Source organism: Corapipo altera, unplaced genomic scaffold, assembly GCF_003945725.1.
Source record: "Corapipo altera isolate COAL_440 unplaced genomic scaffold, ASM394572v1 24b, whole genome shotgun sequence".
NCBI lineage: Eukaryota > Metazoa > Chordata > Aves > Passeriformes > Pipridae > Corapipo > Corapipo altera.
Window position 1 is genome coordinate 3,395,783 of NW_020884888.1, and position 26,062 is coordinate 3,421,844.

Genomic DNA, 26,062 nt, shown 5'->3' on the forward strand with positions numbered 1-26,062 from the left:
TTCTCATTGTACAAACAGACCTGAAGAACTCACAAAGAATGCTAACAGTGAGCTGAGCTATTGGCAGCCATAGAATTCAGGTCACTTGAAAAGTCATAATCCTTGAGACCCAAGTAATGCCAAGAAAGGGAGTCTCGAGCCACACTAACAGTATGAGATGTATAGATGTTGTCCATGTGCTTTAAGAACTGAAACATTAGCATAAACTTCTCCATTCTCTCTACCTACCCTTTATTTCCCTATGCAACCTGGAGAATAAGAAAGATGTAACAATTTTTAAAAAAGAAAGAGAAGATTTACCACTAAGTAAAATGAAATGGATGACAATGCAAATTCTCAGCAGAAAGGGTTACCAAAGGAAACAACTGAAATAGAAGTAACAAATCCTCTGTGATTTTGGCCTTCAGAGATATATTGGAGTAAGACTGATAATCTAAGCAATTGGGACAACTGTCTCATTACAAGGCAATGTAAACCAAAAAGCTTTATGACTTTGAGGAGCAGCTAACTTGCAGAGAAATTAGATGAGCTGAAGTTATTCAGGAGATAAGACAGTGATCCAGCTAAGGAAAAATGTGGTCAGCTCCCCATAAAAATTAAGTTAGATGGCAGTTGAAGAGATGCAATCAGAGTTCCTGCTGACTAAACTACATGAGTATGAAGTCCCTACACAATAAGAATAAGAAAGAAGCATCTTTTCCTGTATGTGCTTAGGTGGAAGGACCACTGGAGGAAATTTAGATAGACATCCAAATTGTTCTAGATTAAAAAAAAAAAAAAAAAGAGATCTGTCAAACTGATACAGTCTTTCTGGGACATGGAAAAATGAGAGAAGAACTGCTCTGTCTTGCTGTTAAGATTAAAACCTCCCAAGTTACTACACAGGCTTTTCTAAAGATTCCATTAATTTATTTCTACTTATTTTATTTCGAATGAGAGTAACAGAGACGACATTCAGTTACTTCTGATTTAGTGCTTTGTAATGCATTTTCAGTATACATAAGACCAATCACATCCTAAACTCAGCGGCATTTTACAACAAAGAGAGAAGTTTTAGATGCTTTTCAACTATTTTGTCACTTTAAAAAAAAAAAAGTTAGACGTGTAGTTTTGCCTGATATTTCTTTAGAGGGAAAATTATGTTTTCAGTGGATGTATAGACTTATACCCACACCAGGAGGTCACAAACAGGCCTTGATGGTCCTTCCTCTGGGACTTCCACTCACACCTTTTAGTCTTGTGTTTTCAGTTTCTGCCACAGACCCGTGCAGCAGCCACTAGACCTAATCCTGACCTGTGGAATGATTTCTCAGCTTGGCCTTGGACCTGCCTCAGTGCTATGGACTTACTTGCCTGATGGTCTGAATGCTTGGCTGATACTGGCCTCCATCCCTGGGTCTGCCTTTCTCCCTTGCAGTGGGACTGGGCTCTGCCCAGACACCGCATGCTCTCCTGCTCTGTTGCTGGTGGCTCCCATCCCTCACTGATCCCAGATAATAAATTAAATATTTCCTTCACTTCTTCCTGTGCTTTTACTGTCTGCACGGGGAAGGGAGAAACTTTTCATTGAGCCGAAAAAGGAAGGATTGAGCTCTAATCATTTTGAAGATCCAGGACTCAACATGCTCTATAATATTCAGAAATTAAGGAAGCTTTAACTGGATCTTGCTTTACCTGAAAGCTTTAATGAATCACACTAAATTGAGTTTGCAGTCTGACTTAGAAGGTTGTTTATTACCTTTCAAGTGAAATGGAAAGGCTTTGAATGCAAGTGCAGCACTCTTGCAAACCTTTGAAAGTTGCAGTTTTAACACTTCTTAAGTGACCCTGACAGACAGGAAGTCCATCCCTCTGTCCCAAAGGAAGACCAAGAATCGCTGTGTTGTGTTTGTTTAGTGTTATCCTAAAAAGCCCTACAAGAGAAAGATTAAAAAACCTATCCTTTCTATTCCACTATTTTCCACTTCTAATTGTTCTCATTAAACTTGTTTCCAAATGACTGAACTTTTTTATAGGTATCTCTGGTCTGCTTCCTTCTTGAAGATGATACTAGATCTGATGTTCCAACTTACATCTAATGAACGCTAAGTAGCATTGAAGTTTACTCAGTGTGTCATGTCAATATTGCATTACACTGATGTGGTGAAATGGGAGCTGTTTGTTTCTTTTTTATTTTTTACAAGAGGTCAGGCACTATGAACTTCTTGACCCTTACTCAGTTTGTGGTTTATTGCAGTGCTTCCCATATCTTTCTCTGGAGATCTGCTGCCTAGATAGTAATTTTTTTCACTTAAGTATTATTTATAACTTTTATCAATGGGCTGGTTTTGGCTGGGGTAGCGTTAATTTTCTTTACAGTAGCTTGTATGGGGCTATGTTTTGGATTTGTGCTGAACATGGGGTTGATAATATATATTTTTGTTGTAACTGGGCAGTGCTTACACAGAGCCAAAGGCTTTTCTGCTTTTTGTAGTGCCAAGCTGTCAAGACAGTTGAGGGTACATGGGAGGTTGGCAGGAGACACAGCTGGGTCAGGTGACCCAAACTGACCAAAGGCATGTTTCATACATCATGCTCAGTATATAAAGTGGGGGGGAGAAGGAGGAAGTGGAGGACTGTTGAAGTGATGGTGTTTGTCTTCCCAAGTAACCATTAACACATAATGGGGCCCTGCTCTTCTGGGGGTGGCTGAACATCTGCCTGCCCATGGAAAGCAGTGAAATTAATTCCTTGTTTTGCTTTGCTTGTGCACACGGATTTGCTTTTGCTATTACACTGTCTTTATCTCAATCCATGAGTTTTCCAGCTTTTACCCTTCAGATTCTCTCCGCAGTCCTGCTGGTGGGGGTGTGAGTGAGTGAGTGGCTGTGTCGGCCTTGGTTGCTGGCTGGGGTTAAATCAATATAATTCTGAAACCTAATCCTGTCCTCTGCAAAGTACTTGCAGCTTTTCCCAAGTAGGTATCAACTGCAATTTAATAAACATTTTCTCTATCCCACTGTCCAGAGAAAACCTTATCTCTTTCTGGAGAAAACTACTTGACAGAATCTCATCCTTCTCATTTGACAGTAAACCACTGATAACTACTCACTGAAATTATAACTCCAAGACAGAGAAGGGTAAAGCATACCATACTTTTTGGTGACTTTTAGCTTCAGCATTTGCTTTAAAAACAAATATTTTACTGACTTGATGTCAATTAGCTTTGGTGGCAGCAATATTTGTTAGAGACTAGACTGCTCTTACAGTTATCTTCACCAAGATCAAGTTTCCCTACTTTTCTTTAGGAGCACTTTTAACATTTTTGTAAGTAACAAAACACCACGCTTATCACTATCACACCTCTTTGAGAACTGTTATCTTGTCATAGAGGGAAATCAGATTGCTTTACAAGATTTATTCTGGACAAATCCATTTTTGTCATTGTTTAGCATCTTTTTATCTTCTGTGTAATTCCAAATAGATTATCTGCTCGAGTGTCTTTCTAGGAATTAAATTTAACCTGACTGGCCTATAATTCCCTGGGCCCTTGTGTGTTTTTGGGAAAGACAGACACAAATGTTTCTTCCCTCCCTCTACAATTCATTTACTTTTTATCCTTTAATTCTTGAAGCTCATAAGGGAAGAGTCTAAGATTTCTTAAGTATTCCATAGTGAATTAATTGTGCAAGACAATTTGAAAATATTTGACTCATCTAAGCAGACTCTAACCTGTTCTTATCCCTCTTCACTAGTTTTAATTAGGCTGGTCTTCAGAACACAGTCAGCCTTTTTAAAATGAATGCTGAGGAAGATAAAAAAAATGAACAACCAAACAAGGCATACTTCTATTAGTTTTGCCTCTCTGTTAGTTAATGGGCTGACTTTTCCCTTGTCTTTTTGTTATTAATTACTCATAGGGTGTTTTCTTTTACTCTATTTTTAAAACCATGCTTAAGTCACTTGGTCAATACTTTACCACCATTTCATTGACCAAAATGATAGTCAGGGTGAAACTCAGATTTTAGGAGTGCATGGTATGTGATCACAATAGTTCTGTGGGCCTCAGTCATTTCTGTCTCAGTGAGCTCCCCCAATATTTTCAGCCATAGACTTACCAGATTTTGTCATAGTTCAGATTGATACTTAGAAGAAATCAGAGCACAAAAGGAGTACAAAAAAATTTGATTTATTCTCTCTTTTATGTGAGCCGTTGTCAGGATACCAGCCTCCCTCAAAAACATACACCTTTGCAAGTCAAAGAACATAAAGGGACTCTGCACTTGGGAGCAATGGTCTTAGGTGTAAAAAAAGCAGACATGCAAAGGCGTGGGTAGTTTTTTACTACAGACAGTCAAATAAACCCCAGAAGGGAATTAAGCTTATTCAGTACAGAAAATGTGACCTACTAAGAGAAAGCCAAACAAGACTGATATAGTGGGTCTGTTTCTTTTTATTTAATTGCTATTAATAAAGGAACTGACTCTTTAGAAATCTGATATTAGTAGCGCTCTGTGTGTAAGAGAAATTATGCAAATCTTACCTCAGAAAACCTTGGTAAATCCTGGGTTAAAGTTCCTACTCTCTTCCAGTGATAGTATTTGAGTAACTTCAAAATTGCTGGATTCACTGCATTATCAGATGGCACTGTCCGGAAGAAATAAGGATATTTTTTCTTATCAGCCAACTCTGGGGTTGTTGCTGCAAATGAAAGCTGGAAAAAAATCAAACAAAAAAAATGAAAGTCACCACAAGTTCAGCTAGCAGTCAGAAAAAAACCCCTTTCCTTTTCTGGTTGCAACAAGGCACAATCTGTGCACTGCTTTCATGTAGAGAAGCTTCATCATCATATAGCTTGGAAGTCCTACAGCACCATTTACTTTTAGAGATTTTTTTAACTTTAGCTCTATAATCCACTGTCTACAAAATTAAACTAGGGAATTGTAGAAGTCAGTGGTGTAAAATCCTTTGTTTGAGATCATGCACCTTAGACATTGCACAGATCAAGAAGGCCTAAGGGATTAAATCACCATGATGAATTCCCCACCAACTGCTCTTCATATAAGTTGAGAATAGCTCCAAGAGGATATCATATTCTCAAAGTCTTATCTATCTTTAAATTACTGGGTGAACCTCTAGTAGCACTTCTTCCTATCTTCAGATAATAAAACAGCTCCAGGTAGCAGAAAAAGAGAAAATAATTATGTTAGCCAAGTCTGCAACTCAGAAATTTACTTGAGTTCCAGCTTCCTGTTGGTTTGTGTTATGAAAGGGGACTCAGTGGCTAATACATACCTGAAAACACCAGAAATTGTTCATGATTTCACAATGGTTATAACAAAAGAAAAGAGGAAAACCTTTAAAACATACACACAAAAACTCCAGAAAACTTCACCAAATTCTTCTGCCCAACTTAAAGGCGACATATTTTCATGAATGATTTTCAGGCATTGTTTTGAATAGAATGCCTGCATGTTCATTTTTGAAAACAATCCTACTCCGAAGATACTTCTGGTCATCCCCTCCAGTACTATTTATGTTGCTAGGTAAGTGCTTCTCAAGTATTATTTTTATTTTTCAGCCAGGCATAGTGGTTGAAGGGTTTCTTAAATTAATGTTTTAATGCAAATTGGTTTGACTGTCAAAAAAATAAGCTCCCTGATACAGTTACTTAAAGTCTTTCAAACTCAAGACAGTCAGAAAATGTAGGTGAATTCAAGCCTATGTAAGTATATCCAACTGTAGCATTAACTTCGCTTTCTTCAATCAAGCATTCAGTATATTTGGGTTAGATACCCTTTTTTGAAATTCAGATAGACAAGTTTAATCTGAAATAAAAATTCAAGTCTTTTCTTCATGTTTATGAAAATCTTGATTTAGCCTACCAGAGAGAGGACTCATTTTCTGACTGATTTTAGACTCACAAAGAATATAGTACATTGTAATAATGGCATGAATACAGTTTATTTTCCTAGTTAAAACCCCTAAACTCCAAATAACTTAAAGCGTGCATAACTGGAGAGTTTACATTATACCATTTAAATAGAAGATTCTTTTTCTTCACCAGTCAGGAGCTAGAGAATATTTGTTAGAACCTTCTGCTGTCAGATCATTCTAAGGTAAAATATTTTTATTATAGTAACTGATGTTCTACTAGATTTCATGAAAAAAGTACAGTATCAAGAGGTGCTGTTTATTGTCATCTTTATTTTCCAAAACCATTCCCATAAGGGAAGAATGAACATCTCCCAGGTGGACCTAGTCAGCTTTTCTGTTGAACATCATTCATTCACTGTACAATGAAAGTGGAAATAAGGACCTGTATCTCTGACTGAGAAAGAGAGAAAATTCAATGTTAGAAATCCAGCATGAAGAGGAATACCTCTCAGCAGCCTACCTGCTTGCAGCCTGCTGACTGCAAAGGACTTGTTTTTCAAGCTATTACGGTTTTGGATCAAACATAATTTGATTGATCCTTAAGAAAAAGAAGTAAAGAGCATCACTGAAGTAACAGTAGTGGCAAGAAATAAGGTTCATCTAATTCAGGTTTCAAAGATTGAACGGTGGATTTTTCTGATTGATAGTACAAAGCTCCATAGTAACAAGAAGCATCTCAATACCTGTGAGCTCACTTTAGGATGAAGATCTGTGATATAAGCAAGACAGTTCATATCCCTCCTTTATGACTTTTTTGTGACTTATAGTGCCTATATGCACTATCCTAATTGCTTACATTTCCATAGAAACAATGAAGCAAAACCTTACTTTTCTTCATTGCTGATGCCTTAAGCCTCTAATGGTTTTTTTTATTTTTCTAATATTTGTAAGCCTTGTAAGTTTTATAAGTAGATTCTAAAAGCAGCAACCCTCCCTCCTTTGTCCCTTGTCCCTTATCCCTTTCCCTCTAGCACCCTTGTTTACGCATTCCTTAACCCTCTTACCCCATTCTATGCTCCCTATATCAATCCTACTCCTGAACACAGCAGAAATGTTTAGTCTTTTGTCAAGGCAAGGCTTAGATTGTTGGCAGAACAGCATATCAGGGCCTAAACCACAGAATACGGTCAAAAATTAGGTGACTATGTACCCTTTGTGCTCTGATGATGATGAAGGTGATGAAGTAGGTGGTCCCGAAATGCACCCCAGACCCATTTCTCAGGGGTGGACCGGGGTGGTCCAGAGTAAAGGCCACAGGGTGGACACATCTGGGATTGGATGGATGGTAATATAAAATGTAACATCTCAGGCACGGCGGCGCGCGCGTCTTGTAACATCTCAGCCTTGGCAAATAAACCCTTTCTTATCTCACCCCTAATTAATTGCCCCGGGAGATTTTTTTCAGCACCTAAATCCCACGGCAACATTGCTTACAGAAAGATGAAGAAGATGTAAGAGATTTCTCAGCCATGTAAGGTGACATGAGATGAATTCAGGTTTAAGCATAAAACTAATGACACCTGAATTACAAAAGAACATTATTCTTCATTTTCTTTTTGAATAAAGGTTTTATTAAAATATAAAATGGGAAAATTTAATGCTCAAACAATTCTTGGATTCTAGGATATGTCCAGAGGTCTTTCTTTCAAGCATCACATATATCATGGTTGATCTCATTCTGCATCACTTTGACATTTAATAAGACACTCAAAAGAGAAGGAGAAATATCCTGAAAAAGTTAAGTCATTGAAAGCAATTAACTTTTCCTAAAATCATCCCTGTAAGAATTTGGGACATGCAATGAACTTAACCCAACAAACACCAGCACTCAATATTTTATTTTCAGAGGGACAAAGAGGTAAAATGAAAAACCTCATTAAGTTCTAAAAAGTGGTAGTGAAAAAATCATGTTAATAAATGAACTGACATAAGGTAGACTTACTGAAAAGGTATTTCACACAGCACAACTATATGGAAATATCAGGAAAATATTCATAACTAAAGGTTTATGTGATAAAGCAAATAACATCACAACACAGTCCACCCACATATGCATTGAGATGGTGCAGACCTTCTTAACCGAACAAAAATCTTCTGTATTTTAGGTCTAAAGTGGTTTATTCATGGTTGATTTGAAACTTGCAGCCTTTTCATAGTTTCTTCGCTTCATTCTACAGGACAGAAAGCCATTCTGCTTTTTCTTACAGGAATCTCTTTTTATAACTTTCAGTTATGTAGTCAAAAATCTGGATGAATGGTATCAGTCTGAAGTACTTTAAGTTAAAGCAAGCATGCTCCTGTTTAAGGAAGTAATGGTGCATTCCCTTAAAGAAAGTCAGTACAGAAGTGGGAATGGTAAGACGATAAGCTCTGCCATTCAATGGGAAAGACTAGGAGTTACATAAGAAAGGATGGTGTAGGAATAGGTGCAATTGTGCAAGAATTTGCAATGGCAAGCTAGAACTGGTTTCGCTTAGGAAGACTGCAAAATGCCTTCTCAAATGGGTTAGATGTTTTTTTTCCTTCCTTCTGCATTTCAGATAAAGTTGCAGGGAGAAGCTGTGAGGAAGCTCTGTCTCTCCCTGATATGCAGAGAGATAATATGTTTGCAGACATGTACAAGGCCTCCTCGGACAGAGAGGGTGGGGGAGGAGAGAGAGAGAAGATACAAAAAGCCTTGGAGAAGGTGGGGCATTGTCTTTTTCCCTGGGGCCTGGTGTGTGCAGCATCGTTTAGAAGTGGTCCTTGCATCTGAAATAAACCTTCAATCCTTCCACTGCCTTGGCATTCTTGGGAAGAATACCTGCGTATGTTTGACCTTACAGATGGATATTAGAAAGGTAAAACAAAATTAGAATAGGAAACAACACTATATACAGAATGCATATATTCCATATAGGAGTCCAGAAGTTGGAAGCTGGAAGGCTGAATGAAGCCACACTGTTGTCCCAAGTACTGCAAAGAGAAAGGAAGACACCGGAACTGACAAGTGATCTTCTGGTGTTCGGATGTTTTATTATCTCAAGGAAGCATTTATGTTTAATTTTTGTCACTGTAATATTGTACAGAAGTCTGGGAAAAATAAAAGAGCAGAACTATCCCTGGGTAACCAGTCACTCTCATCGAAGGCAACAGGTCAGTTTAGGAGTTAAGCTTGTTTAAGAGGACTGTATCAGCTAAACTAAATCAGTAACAGAAGCTCCTAGCAAAGTTATTGTAAGTCCAATAAAAGAGTAGGGCAGGAAACTACACTCCCCTCATAAAGCAAAGAATAGCTGGTGGAGTAGAGTGGGGAGAGCATATCCCACCACAAGCTCATCAGCAGATCAAAGAAGGAGCCTGTCACCCAGCAGAAGGTGCCAGAGCACTTGCCTCTCCAAAGGAGAAGACTGTGAAACAAAGCTACACAGTTAGAGTATTATACACATAATGGAGTATTATACATTGCAGGGGAAAAAGCAAAGTAAAAAAAAAGCATCTTAGGTAACAGCATAACCTCTCTTGAATAAAATGTCTTCTTCTAAGACAATTGATCCATGTTTGCAAATGGGGGAAATCCGCTGATTGAGCGCCAGAGAGACCAGAGAGATTAGCTTAATTTTCCTAGGTTTCTGCACTAGGTTTGTACAAGAATTTTATTAATGATCACTAGAAGTTTAAATCTGCCCCTGCTGCTGCAAAACTAGCCCTCACAGAGAGTTTTTTTACATATGGCAGTTATCACCTTTATTTCCTGCACCTTTTCTAGAAAGCTAAATTGTACTGATAAATCAGCCAAAAAAGGAAAATGCAAACAATTCTTTTCAGAAAAAAGGGCATAATGTCAGAAAGCTCCATACAAAATAGTCTTACAGTGATACAGGGTTGCACACAGAATCTTGTCACAGGATAATAAATAACAAGGACGAAACTCAGGAACATGATGATAATTTGCAGAGATGAGTACTTGTAACACCACACACCGCTCCTTTGTGTGCCTTGCCAGGAACTCTTATGCTCTGACAAGCCTGTGCCAACAATAATACTAGAGTGTAAGCATGTGATGACTTGATGGTCCCAGGAGCTAGAAGGACCAGAATGGAAACTAATGAATAATGAAGAGTTAAAAGATTTGCCTGCCACAACTCTTGAGACAGCATTAGATGACTTCACATAACGAGTGAAACAATACATTCTTAACCCAGAGATGGAGAATAGATTGAAGTATAACAATTAATTTGCATTTTTAATGGAATGGTAATGATAAAATATAAATACTTGGGTTAAATGTTAATTTGCAGTAACTTTACTATAAAAGTCAACTTTTCCAGATGTGCAGTGAAACTATCACTGAACTTGATCTTGCCACTAGTGAAGTCATGAATAAATTTTAATATCATAACAGTACTTGAAATAAGAAAAGAGTGATATTTATTCAAGAAGAATATTAAGGAGAACCTTAAATACATGATAGCATGTAAAGAAAAAAAGGAATATATTAGACTGCTTCTTCCCACCTCAATGCACAAAATGTACCATTTAATCAACTTTGATGGATGACATAGAGAAAAGGAAATAATATTGCAAAGATTGTTGCAAACACCTATATATTTGGAAAATATTTCAATATAAGAAGCTAAGTGCAGCAATTTCATTGACAGTTGCATTGCATAGATCTTCAAACCAGGTGAAAGAAGCACAAAGTAGCAAAGATCAAGAAACAAAGATAATGTTTCTTGGCAATTTACCTGTACAACTACTGCTGATAAGTGTCTATATAATAAAGACAGCAAAGAAGGAGGTTCTGAACTGGACCCAGGAATCACAGTGGCAATCTCCCCTCCTAGCTACGCTCTAATCCTGATCCCACGCTAGCACGCTAACATAATTTGACTAATGAAGAAAATATTAATTTTCCAGCTTTTCCAGCAGTGGTAGATCAGTTACATTTTTGCCTGTCATATAATAGTCTAAAATATGTATTTTTGAGTATTTGAATATTTTTTAGCTGTCATATAATACTCTTGGACAAAAGCTCCAGAGACTCCATCACTCAGAAGTTTTTATGGAGTTTTTATGACAAACTTCATTGCTATAACAAATAAAAGTAATTATAATTAAAAAATGTTCTGTTAACTCTGTAAGGGCTTTAAGTATGACAGTTACAAGAAAAAATAAACATCTGGGAGAATATGGCTCACTAGCTGGTACATGGGCAAGATGCCTCATTCAAATGGGAACATAAAATGCACGTTGTATTAAACACACTGGACAAGAATCGATCTCATGGATGAACATCCCTCTCATCATCCATAGCACATTATCCATGTGATTAGAGCTACTGTTCCTTTTAAAATCAGATGTTTTGCCAAGCGCTGCTGCCCAATATCATCTGCTGTTACCTTCATTAATTCTGTGTCTGAAATTGCTTCCACTGACAGCCTTTTGGCACCTGGGAATTTTCAGAAAAAGCACTTCCAGCTGGTCTCAAGGTTGGAAGGCACCCGCCTCCATGCTGATGGTATTTCAGTGAATTAATCCAATCACAATAAGTCTGATATTCAGCTGCATTCTGCTCTGGAGACATTTTAGGAAGCAATTCTGGCTACTGAACAAATCAATATTTTTGAGGACAGAAACTGGTTTAGATAAAATAAAATCCATATGAGAAATACTTCAGCTAAAAGATGTGTGCCCTGCTTGGGCAGCCTGACCCACTCCCAACGCAACTTGGTAAGACCTGCAGATGTCTGAATGCAAGAAGTCAGACCAGAAAATAAAGTTTGGTCTTTTGATGTTAAACGTTTTTACTCCCATAAAGTCTGTGGGTTATGATGAGGAACAGTGACTGAAGCTTTGGGGACCCCAATATAAGAAGGATAGGGACCTGCTGGAGTGAGTCCGTAGTCGGACTACAAAAATGTTATCAGAGAGCTGGAGCACCTCTCCCAAGAAAACAGGGTAAGAAGGTTGGGGCAGGAGAAGAAAAGGCTCCAGGAAGACCTTATAGCACCTCCCAGTACCTACAGGGGCCCTACAAGAGAGATGTAGAGGGACTTTTTACAAGGGAGTGGAGTGATAGGACAAGGGGGAATGGTTTTAAATTGAAAGAGGTTAGATATTATGAAGAAATTCTTTACTATGAGGATAGTGAGTCACTGGAACAGGTTGCCCAGAGAAGTTGTGGATGCCCCATTCCTGGAAGTGTTCAAGTCCAGGTTGGATAAAGCTTGGAGCAAGCTAGTCTAGTGGAAGGTGTCCCTACCTATGGCAGGGGAACTAGATTATCTCTAAAGTCCCTTCCAACTCCAGCCATTCTATGATTCTATGAATTCATTCTCAGCTGACAGGGGTTTTTTTTGTCTTCAAGTCATGGAAAGGATAAACAGTCAGTGAAAATTGTAGCAGATCCACTCAAAATAAAAAAAAAAAGAAAACAACCTAGACATTAGCATTACTGCTTCACCTGCCTCTTGAGCTAAAAGATTCACTTCATTCTACCTATTCACACCACCAAGAGCTATGTTTATGAACTTCGTAGAAAAAGAAAAAGTAAAAGGAATTCCTAGAAGAACAATACAGATGAACAGAAAATTTAATATTTATTATTGTTCAGAGCAAAATGAAGTTACATATCAAATCCAAGTCTAAGTAATAGAATCCATTGTAGATTCTGATAAATATTGCCTAACAAACCTAATGCATTCGCCTTACTTCTGAAACATGCCAAGAAAGTATATAATGGAGTTATGGAGAATGTCCTTCAGTTCAGTGGTTAACAGTGCAACCAGTAAAATTAAGAGAGACTTTATGGTTAGAGTTTCAGTAGATAGTCAGGTGAACACCAAGCAGAAACATCTCAAACAGATTATCCTATCCAAATTCAAAATTTATCATTATGTTTAACTTGATTCTTTCACTATTAATGAAAAATAAGCAATTGCCATCCCCTTTTCATTGCATATTTCTTCTGACCATTCATTTGAAAAGGTCTATTCGAGTTTGAAGCAGATCTAAAAATATCAATAATTGCTTTTTCTACACTCCAGAAAATATTTTCAGACCTACATTAGACACAAAAAATTTACAGCTAACACATATGTTCTATGTTCTGCTAGAGGTTGAACAGAGCATTGAAATTAAATGGCAGATCTACTGAAGTTTGTGCAAATTTCGTTTCCAATTCCAAACAGAATAAAAGACAAAATCTATTGAGAATTTTCCATAAATGGAACTGTATTGCAAAAGAGAGTTGTATATCTTTGTCCGTCACATTCAGTTGCTTAGCATTTGGCTACTGGCCTGGATTATATTAGAATTCAACTTCAAATCCCTGCTGTCCTTCAGTCATGGTATTATTGTTTATCCCAAATCAAGCTGAGTTTCCTCCACTCATACTCTTGCATGTTTCTTGTCTATAACAGATTATTCTCAAAATTTAATAGAAATCAACAACTTCATAAAATATTTTACCTTTGATAAAACAAGCTATATTGCCATAATCCATTAAAGAAAAAAAAAAATATTCTTTTCAGACCTATCACAGCAGTGTGTTCCTGGCTGGTTGCCCAAAACTATTATCATTCTATTAGTATTGTTTGTTAGATTTCATCCAGCTATCACATGCTAAAACTACAGCTGTTCTGTCTACATTTGGATTTTAAATATCTGCTCTATTTTTTTTTCTGCCTCTAAGTGATGCAAAGGAGGGAAAAAACTTCCCCAATATAAAGATACCTTAAATGTGTGATATGGATATGTACAATACTGTTCTTGTGAGCAAAGGAACCCTGCACTCTATTGGAAATGGGGAGAAGGATCATTGGTGGGCTTTAAGTTGAGAATTTCTCAGTTCTTCTGTAGAGTGGACGCTCTAATACAGCCCCAATTCCATCCTTTCCATCTTTTATTTCTTTTACTGGACTACAACATCTTAAGAAATAAGGCACACCATGTTAGCTCAAGATTTAATGAAATCTTTACAAAAATACTTTTTCATCATCCTAAATTGTGAATTAGTGCTTTGTTCATTTCTTCATTCTCTGGTTTCAAACCTAAGCAAGAAATCCCAGATTTTTCAAGCTAAAACAGGTGACATCCTCCCATATGCAATACATAAAGACACTGTTTATTCTACACAGAACAGCACAGCTTAGAGATGACTTATCTGGTCCTGGGAGCAATACCCCATCCCTAATTCTGTACTTGGCCTGGGCTAATTTGCCTTTTCTTTCAGCTCTGTAACTTCTCCAATATCTCAGAGCTGCATGCTGCAGTTACACCCCACCAGAAGTGCTTAGAGAGTAGTTTGACATCAGTCACTTGGAACTTCTCTAATAATGGATAAAGAAGGGTTATGCTACAGAAGTCAAGGGCTTGCTGGAGGGGAGATGCTGAAATAAAAACTAAACTAAAAAATAATAAAACTAAAAAATCAGGGAACTTTCTCTGCCAACACACGTTGCCAGCAAAATAAATACTGCTTGCCCAGCAGCAAGGGCAACTTGAGTTACGTTACCACTAAAGACCTTCAGCAGAAATGTCAATCACAATTATGATTATAATATATTTGGCATTAAAATGTCAAATGTGTCATTGATCTTCCTCTAAGAAATAACCGAGATCATGCATACTAGATGCATATTTTTCTTAATCTATGGTTAACACAGATTTTAACAGGATGCTCTAGATAAGAATCTACATGTACAAAACCTTTGTAACATGCAACTAGGAAATGTTCACGCAGATATATTCAGACAACCTAAATCACAAAGCTGCCAAAGCTGCATTCTGTGTTTTTTGATCTATAACTATGAGAAGTTGTAAAAAAAATCTAATGAGCCATTGTAATCTATTTTTATGAAATAAAAATGTCAAACAGTCTTGGTCCAAGCACAGTTACAAAGCAAAAATCCCCTCCTGAACGTCACGGAGGAAGTGGAAGAAAGCACAAGTGTTTCCTCCCAGTGCTGATGGCTGCAGGACACAAGTTAATCATTGCCTCAGTAACCCTCAATGTGGTTTTCTCAATACCTATGCCTTGCAGGTCACTTCAGCAGTTACTATTAATTTAATAAGAGTTTCTTTATGCTTGTATTTAAGTACAGTACTTGCCCCCAGTCTTTGAATGCATGCTGGGTAGAAAGCATTAACATTATCTACACCATTTAAGATTATGCACACTTCAATTAGATCTCACAACCATTTTTCCTTAGTTGCTACCATCATCCAAGTTCCTGCAGGCTGAAAGCGGAATGTTTTCTTTAGACCTTGTTATCTTTTTTATCACTTATTCCATAAAACTGCAATCCCATCTATTCCTGAAAAATATTCCTTATCGATCTGCTCTTCTAACTGTATTTTCCATAACTTACATCCATTCAGGTGAGATAAAAACTGAACTAAATTATTCCACATTCATATGTAGTACTAAACCCAATGTAGCCTTAATTTTTCATACACAAGGAACAGCTTTGTGCTCAATTGTTGTCACAGAGCCAGAAAAGTGCTTAAGAATATAGTTGATTTTAAATATTTCAATAGTTTTATTGATTTGAGAGAAGGAACTCATATATGAAAACTCAGACGTGCATTAGAGTTTGGTTCTGCTTATTAGTTTTGGAAGGGTGTTTTAAATATCGTCTTTCCTAATTCAACCTCATGTATTTCATTATTTATTACTTCTCTGTGCAGTGATTAAATTGAAATTTGTGAAGTTGTTTGCCTCCTCTCAGCCCTCTCATTTGCAACCCAGTGTTTTCTGAATTCCCATTTATTTTTATACAACACTTCTGACCAAACTGTTGTCATATTTGCACAGGGTTTTTTGGTTGGTTTTTTTTACCACATATCCTATGGTTTGATCTCAACAGTTTACTGACTTGGGCATCTGTTATTTTGGGTACTGCTGAGTTTTTTGGTCTTTTTCGAACACTGCTCTTGGACATATTCTTGACAAATGTGAACTTGTCTGCTATTTTTACTGTCTCTACATGGGACAAACTAATGATGGGACAGACAGCAGGGAAAGTGAAAAGCATCTGTGAGAGAGGTGACCAGTGCAATTCCAGACCAGAAAATATAAACCGTTAATATTCAGCTGGAGATTTCAGAAATTAAACTGGTAATCTGTATTGCTTTTCCTAAGGAATTATACTTTATTTCATGCTAATATGGTTTTGCTATGAATTTTGAAGTACCTCCTGCAGTTAAAATAATGTCAGCTTTATCAAGAATATATGTCAAGAGATGCATTAACAACCAATATTAATGTACTGTGCATCTAGGTGAAAAACAAAATAAGATTAATTATATTCACTGTCTTTTTTACAAGCAGGTTATTCAGAAATTCTCTGAACACTAAAGTTTCTTAAATGAACACTGATTTATTTTTTTTCCATTTAAATATAGCTACCAAAGAAAACTACGTCTTTGAGAATTGAGACTCCTGGTGTATTTAAACATTTATCCAATAAGAAAAGAGAAGGTAAAGCACAAGTGACAGACTACCTTTCTGCTTACTGAGTGGTAGTAAAAAGTAAGGTACTTTTCCTAATAAGCATATGCTACCTTTGCAGCAAGTTCACAGAAACCACTAGAAATTAATAGGGCATTCTTTTCTTTTTTTTTTTTTGTTACTTTGTTTATCATCAGATTCACCCAGTTTACTATCCATAAATTACTAGAATTGTCAGATTTGTTTCTACCATACTAATAGTTTATTTATTCTCCAATTTCCTGGACTCCTGTTTTTCCCCTTGTAGAGAGATTTGGATTACTCTGAGCAGAAAAGCATGTCCCAGAGTACAGGTAAGGAGTGACCAGAAGGCGACCAGCCTTAATACAGCCTCTTGACCAATTCCAAAATAAAGCTCTAAAGATAAAGAGCGGGGAGAAAACCCTGTCAGAATATAAGCAACAGCACAAGAACTGGGTAAGAGGCTGTGAGAGAGATGGACAAGACAGAACAGGAGAAGTGTTGTTCACAAGAAAGACACATTGCAGGGGAAAAAAAATGAATTAACAGATCAAAACAAACCATGGATGGACTACATGTACAGATAAAGCAAAGAAAAGGAATCTTGGTCTTATTTTTGTAATCTGCTGAAAGCTTGGCTTTGTGAGTACTTGGACTGATTATGCATACAGAGGCATCTAACCAGCTGCACCGTTACATGTCCACATGCTTAATGAACGTACTTCAGAGGTCTACAGCCACTGAAAAACCTGTGTCACTTGGATGTCAGAGATAGAAAGTAGAGACTAGTATATGCTTTCTAAGACTTTTCTTAAGTTACCATGAGAAATTTTACATACCAGCATATTCAAAGGAGTGTAAAGCCTCAAATTTGATGCAGTTTATATTGGTACATCATAACTTATATTGACTTGCCTAGGGTAAACCTTAAGGTAAGATGAATCACTCCCTAGAAGCATCTGCTTCTCACCACTGTAAGCACTAGTGGGAACTACAGTGACTGTATCAGATGCAGCCACCTACACTGCACCTGGTTGAATGAATCCCATAAAAATTATTAGACCTATATAAATATTTAAGCATGCTAAGCAGTGAGGTACATAGAAGATACTTCACCTCTTAACCCCTGAGGATTTCTAGGTATTTGATTTCTTTAAAAGGTTAAACTGGATGGTTAGTAAAGCTGACAGTGCCTTAATTCTTCAAAAATCATATTAAAGGCAAATATGGATGTCAGAAAATTTTCAAGTGGATCCATATGGTCTGGAAATGTTTTGAATGAGTTGATCCAGTAAAAAAAAAAAAAAAAAGAAAAATATAGGGAAATATTATACTTCCAGTTCCTAAACTGGCTATAAATAATATGACAATGTTGTCAGGATGTCATTCAAATAAAAATTGTCCTTTTGTGTTAGATGTTTATATTCAAGTTACTGATGGAAAGGATTTTTTCTGTATCCACATAGAGTACACAATAATTCAGAAATTTTGATGCTATTACTTACTGATGTTGTTGAGAACTCATAAGCTATACATAAAGATCAATACATATAATCTACCTTTATTGAGAGCTTCTATCTCTCACTGCCAGTAAACCCATGCATTTATTCAAGTTCTGAGCCTGTAGGACACAATTGAGTGTAGTTGCTGGAAGGGACTGGTCAGGAAGTAGCAGGGAACGGCAACATCTCCAAAAGGAATATTACAGCTTCTGGGTTTCTGAATCCTTATTTCAGAAAGGCATAGCGTTGCTTCACAACAGCTTTCAAAGAGCGAAAAGCCACTCCAAGTTTTTTGGGGTGAGACTGGGAACAGACATGTACATCCTCTCTGCCCCATGTGTCTTCCTACCTTTCCCTTTTCTCCTTTATTACACAATATTTGCCTCCTTCTTGAGACTTGCAGTACAAAGGCACAAAATAGCCATCTTTTTACCTGTGGTATAACCTCAACTCACCTCCCTCTGAGAGGCTCAGAAGAGGCAAGAGCCAGAAGCTGTTCCCCGGAGAAGACAGAGTACAAAGGTGAGGGCAGAACAACTCAAAGGGCTGGAGAAAGTGGTGTCTGCCCTTGCTGATCTGCCCCTTGCTTCCCTCTGCAGTGATCCCTCTCTCCCTAGCCTCTGCCTCACAACTGATCAGAGAAAGAGCAGATACCAGTGGGATGCCTGTCCCTGTGTTTGAGCACAGAGATAAGACAGGCACCTCTGCTCTCATGCCACACCCCAACCTGGTGTTAGCAGCACATGCAAGCTGCTGCTGCAGAGTGCAACTGGGATTCTTAATGAGAGCCTGTTATGAGTGTGTGAGCTGTGTCCCTTGTGGGTTCTTGAGAATGAAGTAGTTGTTCCTAGTGCCAAACACTGTCTTCCTTCCTCTAAAATCCAAGTATTAAAAAAAAAAAATTCTTAAGGTTGTTATACAGTGTAAGAACATATTCATACACACGTCAGATCTCCTCTGAGACTTTGCCAGGCTAAACAATCCCAACTGTGTCAGGCTCCTGCGTATGATAGGTGGCCAAATCCCTTCATCCTTGCAGTAGCTTTTGCCAGGCTTGCTCTAGTACATCCACGTATCTCTTGTTTTGGGTAGCCCAAACGTGGACACACCAATGCAGATGTGCTCTAGTCAGGGTTGAGCAGAGGAGAAGACTCACTCACTGCCCTTGACCTAGTGGTAACCAAAAAAAATAAAACCACAACAAGAAACTTGCAACCAGAGATATAAAACAGTCATAAAGATGACTTTTAAGAACCACTAATGTGCAGTTGCAAGTTAAAGCTCTAAAACATCATTTGTATAGTATATTCCTCTATTTTCCTCTCTGTCAACAAACTGGTAGTAGAGCAAACACATTATTCTGTTAGAATGATGTCCCCTAGCCCTATTATTCACACACAGTTATACAGAAAATACCTTCACTAAATCAGAACTAACAGTGTTCAACCACAATTCTTTGCATTGCTTCTGTATACGTAGTTCCATGCAGTATTCCAAGTTCAGGTAGCCAGCTTACTGTCTCACTATTTAAATGGTTGTCATTGAAAAAACAGTGTTACTTGAGTCACATAATTCCAATACACGATTTCACAAATGCAAATTCACAAATCCCACAAATACAGTTCTCTCAATGCTTCTGCACTCAGAAAATGCCATGCATCTAAGACTGAGGATAAGAGAGTAGCTTTAGATTTCATTTAAGATAATGAGCCATAAATTTGTTATCTCTTCACTCCTCTTCACAGAGGCTTGAGAGTTGACAGTCTGAGGAGATGAATGGGAAAAATCCACACAACATTCAAATTTATTCATTCAAATTTATTCTATCCGATTGTTCACAAAGGCAGGCAAACACCTATGCTGGAATCCACTGTGCCCACATTCAAAAAAGCTTAACATATCAGGGTGATGGCCACACCAGGTCAAAGCAAAAATATCCACCATTTTTTCCTTCACCTCTGTGTCTGCTCTCTCCTAGGTATCTGCTCCTAGATATCTGCTAGTAAACATTTCCAAAAGAAACTCCCAACCTACAGAAATTTGCAGCTCCGGAAATCATTTGGACTTGATGATCTTAGAGGTCTTTTCCAACCTTAACAATTCTATGATTCCATGATGTGCATGCCTTAGAATGCCTGTGTAGCAACATGATATATTAAATACTGTAGGACAACTGGCCTATGCACTGACCTTTTATGTTCATACAGATAGATATCTTTAAAGGTTTAGTTTTTATTACTAAAATTTTGTAAGGGCAGAAGGCCCTTCTGGAAGAAGACCCTTCTAAGCTTGTTTCACTTAGAAAGACTTTCCTGCCTAGAAGAGGCATCTTTCCCTAAGACAGTTTTAGATGTCTTCTCCTCCTGCATTCCAGGGAAACTCTCCCTGGTATGAGAAAAAGATAAGTCTTTGCAGATATGTGAAGGGCTCCCACAGAGTTGGGGGCCAGAGATGATAAAAACCCTGAGAAGAACAGGGTATGTGTCTTTCTCCAGGGCCCAGTGTTTGAAACACTGTTAAGATTAATGTTCTGTAAGTCTAGTGTTCTCGACTTTGGAAATAAATTTTCCTACAATCCTTCGACTGCCTGGCATTTCGGGGCTACCTGAGTGTTATCTTACTTTACAGTCTTCCTATACTCACTGCAGCTTCCCACAACAAGAATAAGCAGAAGATGCAACTTGCTGGCACAGTGCAGCAACTCTGGCAATTCTTAGTTGGAAGTTAAATCTTTAATCCTCGGGCTGCTTTCAATTATAATGAGATAGGAAATTGCATGGAATTGCTCCCAGGATAAGAATTTTTAAGTGGTTCTGTAAAAGTCCATCCCCACCCTCAGGCAATAAATAGAGTAGGGCCACACTGAGAATCCAGCCCTTTTCTTTCTCGAAAATGCAAGGACAGCTGTAAACTATTAAAAAAATGCTTGTAATGAAACATATCAGCAAAAATAACTACATGGACGTTCTAAAATTCCTCAGGTTTCATCTTGGCAATCAGATTTCACCACAGTCAAGCAGCGATAAAGAAAAGAGAAGATGCTGCAAATCCTATATTTCAAGATCTGTGGCTGTTACATTTATTACTAGGAAGTCAGCAATGCTTGCAGCCATCAGGAGCCCTGCAGTTCAGCATTCCTGGCTGTTACAAGCTCTGTCAGGCAGCCGGCAATGCTTCGAGCTGACATTAATCACCGACTTTGGGGTTCACAGCTGTTACAAGCAGTTCCAGCAACTTGGCGGTGCTAGTAACAATTTATTTCACTTAGCAACAAACGCTGGCATATGAGTGTTGCTTATAATTTCTAAGGAGCTTTTTGCCAATGCTATTAGCTTCCACAGTCAGCTGAGGTTATAGTAATGGGAGATTTAAGAACTTTTAAGACCATTTCTAGCTGTGGTGCCTAACAACAAAGAGTACCTTTGGCTACAGTAACTGTGCATACAAACATTGCTAATATGTTGGCAACTTTGCTAATAATAACCGAGCGCCTGATACTACCTACAGCTGTGGAAGCATTAGTCAGTGCTTCAAAACGCTGCTGCTATGTCAACAACATGTATAGAGTTTAACAAGTCATTCTTACAATACCAGGAGATATTCTGCCAGAGCTCTGCGCTGCAGCTAAGTCCCTCAGCAGGGTATATTAGCTCAGGCTCAGCACTGTGTGAATAAAGTCACACAGATTTTGAGCAATGTGAAAATATTGAAAGCTACACTGCAGAAAACAGGGTGTTGAGAACACAGACAGAGACTGCTTCTGAATACCAAAAAATGTGTTTAATGCATCAGAAAGACAGTAGAAAATTTTAATTCAGACATCACTGTCATTATTTGTGAAGATAACTACAGTGGGGCTTTTTTAAACCTGAATTAAAAATAAAAAGGAAAATACTCAATGTTTTATAAACAAATTGTGGATTTGCACCATCATGTCTTAATAAAGAGATGTCCAAGGAAAGGAGTGAAATAATTTTGAAAGGTATAGTGTAATTCAATCCCTGAGCAGGAGAAAAACTTTTTTTGCAAAATCTTTCCTTATCTTCAAGTTTCACCATATCTGCAAATTGCACAAGGGAGTTTTTGAATATTTTTTAATTTTTTATTGGCAGAAGACGACCTTCACATTAAATTAAAGAATACCTGTGAAATTACTTGTTTTAACCCTTCTTAACAGAAAAAGTGTATAACATGTGATTTCCTAATTTCATTTTGAAAATGTTTACACATTTGCTTCTACAAATCTTTGGTTTATCTTGGATTGGATTTTATATATTATACACCTAAATATGTGACATTAACACTAATGCTTTTAGATGCGTTAAGATGTCTTATGAAAAGTATGTCTAAAGGCAATTTTGATTTAAAAAATTTCAGACAGATGTTGAAGGACACAATTTTAGTGCATAACTGACTGTGTTTTCAAGTTTTTTTCTTCTTTCACTGCTGACTCCGTCATAAACGTGAACGGCAAATCATGCTAAACCAGTCAGATCACACTTTTTGATAGAGAACAAACTTTGTATCTGAAGGAAAAACAAGGGAAATGACACATCTCATTTTTAACAAGGTTCTTGACACTATCTTAAGGTGTTTTCTAAGCAGACTTACAACCATCCTAAGCAGACTGAACTACCATTCAGCTGGTATATAACTAGATAGGAAACTACAAAAGAAAACTAGCTATGAAAATTTCCTACTGTATCATATGGTTTACTCCATTTACATACAGTCTATTCCATTTGTGACATCTTATGGGGTTGAGTGATGAAATAACATGTAAGCTATCACACTTGCAGATAACAGTTCAGAAGGGACCCAAGATACAGAAATGCAGTTTTATAATTCAAAACAATAGTAAATGAGAGAAATACTCTGGAGAAAATAGGATGAAATTCAGTAAGATGAAATGAAATTTAGCAACAATGAACCCTATCAGATTAAAAAAAAAAAAAAAGGAAAGAAAAAATTAAAAAGCAACTTGTTAGTCTTGCTTGAGAAAATAAAAATTTCTGAGCGTATAACAGTTCAGAAAGTTGAATGCGAATCAAAAATGGCATTCTGCAGAAATAAGGTCATGCTATTGTGTATGAACAGGAATCTTATCTGTACTCTAGTGGGAGTAGATTTTGTCCTCTACTGCTGATATGTGCCAATACAGCAGCTGAGTCTAAGAACATATTGTTGTTTCCAGTACCAAAAGGAGGAGAGGTCAACCATTTCTTTTGTGCTTCTTTCCAGAGGTTATACCCAAGATCAACACAGAAAGTCCAAATGATACTTCTAAAGAAAGCGCTTTCAGTTGGTGGCATATTGTCAGTTAATTCTGCCCATCAGAATATAAAACTAGACCTTATTCATTAAATCCTATTTCAGCAATTGTAGGATACCATGTAGTTAAACGAATCTAGAGAACATGAGCTCCAATAACCCAAATCCACAGAATACTGCCTGCACACTTTATTAAACTGAAAACTTGTACTAAAACTCACTTCGAGATAGCAATGATGTGTCACAAAACGAGAGCATAGAAAGATGAGAAACAATGCCAATGCCCTTGACCTACAGAGAAACGGGGAATTTATTCTGTGAAACTCCTGATGACCTTTGTTAGGCTTGCTGAATCTGGTGGCCCAAGAGAGCAGAGGCAGCCACATCCCTGTGCCCCCAAGTCAAGCCAGGAGCAAGGCTGGGCAGGTATTCCCTGTACAGAGAATACACAAACACATGCATAGTGCATGAACATGCACACATGCATGTATAGATACAGACTTAAACAGTCTGTCCAGCACCTTTCCCTGGACACTCAGGTCTCCCCAGCTGGTGGCACCTGGACATACAAACCCCTGATACCCCCAGCCCTGCTCCAGTTGATGGTGCTCCAGCACACACAGGCACACTATGGGATTGTCCAGTCACTGGCCTTAGACCCTCAGCCAACTCACACACAGGACAAATCGTGCTGGACAGGCACAGGGCATGGTCAGACAAGTGCACTGACCAGCAACCTGTTTCCATACAACCAGCCTCTTTTAACCCCCTTCCCCACTGTTTCCCACGCTTGTTCCTCCACAATTCACCATGATCCCTCTCTTCTTCCCTTCTTCCCTGTTTGTGCTTCCTCCTCTAAACATCCCATAACAAGTCTTGCACAGACCCAAGACACCCTTTGCCTGCATCCCAGGCAACCGCTATACCCTATTTGCAGTAAGATTCCTCTTTTCAAAGGTGATCCCAAGACCGACTCCCACTGACTGATCCTGATGGGCCTCACACCTGGACAATGGGGCCCATCACTCCCTTGCAGCAGACCTGTGAGTGTCTGAGTCAGGGTCACCTCTGTCCCTGATAAGCTTCTGATGTTCCTCCAACTGCCATTTTCCCTTTGCTCCTTTGTCCTCACGGATACAACCTCTTTATCTTATCTTATACCATAACAACCTGAAGTAGTGGGCTATGTATCACATGCCAGAGGAAGAGAGGAAGGAAAGGGAATCACCACTAGCCTGAGGAGGCAGACTTGTGATTCTGATCCCAACCAAAGCAGCCACCTGCACTCATGAGCAGTACAGACAAAGTGAAAGAATTGCATATGAAGAGGAATATCATCATGACTTGCCCTACTTTCTGTCTCTTTCTGTAGACAGTTTCCAGTGTTTAAAAGTAAGGCAATAAACAAAGAAATGAAAAAGCAGAAAAAAACAAATTATGAATCTTGAAGGTTGAAATCTTTCCTGGTACTTGAGTGCACCTAGAATAAAACATTAAGTAAAGTGATTACTTATTTAGCATTCATAGAATCAAAGAATGGTTTGAGTTGGAAGGAACTTCAAAGAATATATATTTCGAAACTCCCTGGCATGAGCAGGGACACCTTCCACTAGACTAAGTTGCTCAAAGCCCCATCCAACCTGGCCTTGAACACAACTTCTCTGGGCAACCTGTTTCAGTGACATTATATATTCACACATATATGGAGAGAGAGAGAGAGAGTGTTTATATATATGTTCATACATATATATTTATTTGAATGCATTATAAACATATATACACTATATATTAATATAATAATTGTCTAAATCATCACAATTAACAGAGATCTAAACCTCTTAACCCCTCCTGGGTTTACCAACCAGTCAGCTATGCAATGACTCATCCTAAGCCTAGCTGTTTCACCACAAACTCTCAATAGTTTCTCCTGTTTTCCCTATATAAACACAGTAACACAGTCTACACACAGCCATTAAATATTCCCAATCTCTCTGCCCTCAACAACCTCCTTTGATGGAGGTCATCTCAGAGCTTCACCCTTTAATGTTTAGAAACTTTTTTAAAACCTTCAAATCTGAATACTTTATGAAGCCTGTACATACATTTACTCTTTGAACAGAAAGATAACTAGCCTCAAAGCCAGCTGGAAAATATTTATGTACTTTCTCATCATCATTTCAGTAAACAAGTTGCAACATTTTCCCCCCAAAATCCTTCATTCTCTTATTCATCTTTTTTGTGCTGTTCTAGTTCAAATTATATGAACATTTTAGCCAGATTTTTGCAGAATATTCTAATGATTTAATGAGATACTACCCATACCTTGTACCATGGTACTCATTGTTTCCTGTTCCAATAAAGAATCTCTTGCTGTGACAAAACTGAATTACCTTTTGCATACACATCACACTGGTGTTTTACAGACACAGGTGACTGTCTGCAGCAGAAATTTCTGTTATTAGTTTCAAAATGCACAATTCTGCACAATTAATCCTTCCTTATAATTTCTATTGCTCCTTCCAAAAGTGTTTCCTCTGTAATACAGCAAGAAAGTTCTTTTCAGCAGTACAGTATGTGGCAGCTTTGACATCAGGATATGCAACTTCCCCCAAACTGTTGAACAGCCACCATGTTAATGATTTAAGGGGTCTTTGTTAGAAGGTGATAGATAGGGGTTTGAAGTCCTTCAGAAGAATAAGGGCAGTAAATCTGCGTATAGCATGCTTATGATTCCCAACAGTTATAAAGGAAATGTGTGTCTCTGTGTGAGCAGCGGGGAGGAGGAATAACAGGAAATGCTGAGTTATGTTGGACAAAATTATTGATATTCATTGCTATTATGGAAGAAGTGTAATTTATAGGGATGGTCTAAGTAATAGTCTATTTTGGGGGGTATTCTGATTTATTTGGCTTTGTT

The 26,062-nt window shown here is 37.9% G+C and overlaps 1 protein-coding gene across 2 annotated transcripts in view; it reads right to left on the reverse strand.

Moving 5' to 3' along the window:
* The window catches only part of GABBR2 (gamma-aminobutyric acid type B receptor subunit 2), a 476,962-nt gene that overhangs the window by 284,415 nt on the left and 166,485 nt on the right, over positions 1-26,062 (reverse strand). For both annotated transcript variants that reach the window (XM_027643926.1, XM_027643927.1), the window contains exon 3: positions 4,523-4,693. In XM_027643926.1, the coding sequence (XP_027499727.1) occupies positions 4,523-4,693 (171 nt within the window). The remainder of the gene's footprint in view (positions 1-4,522; positions 4,694-26,062) is intronic.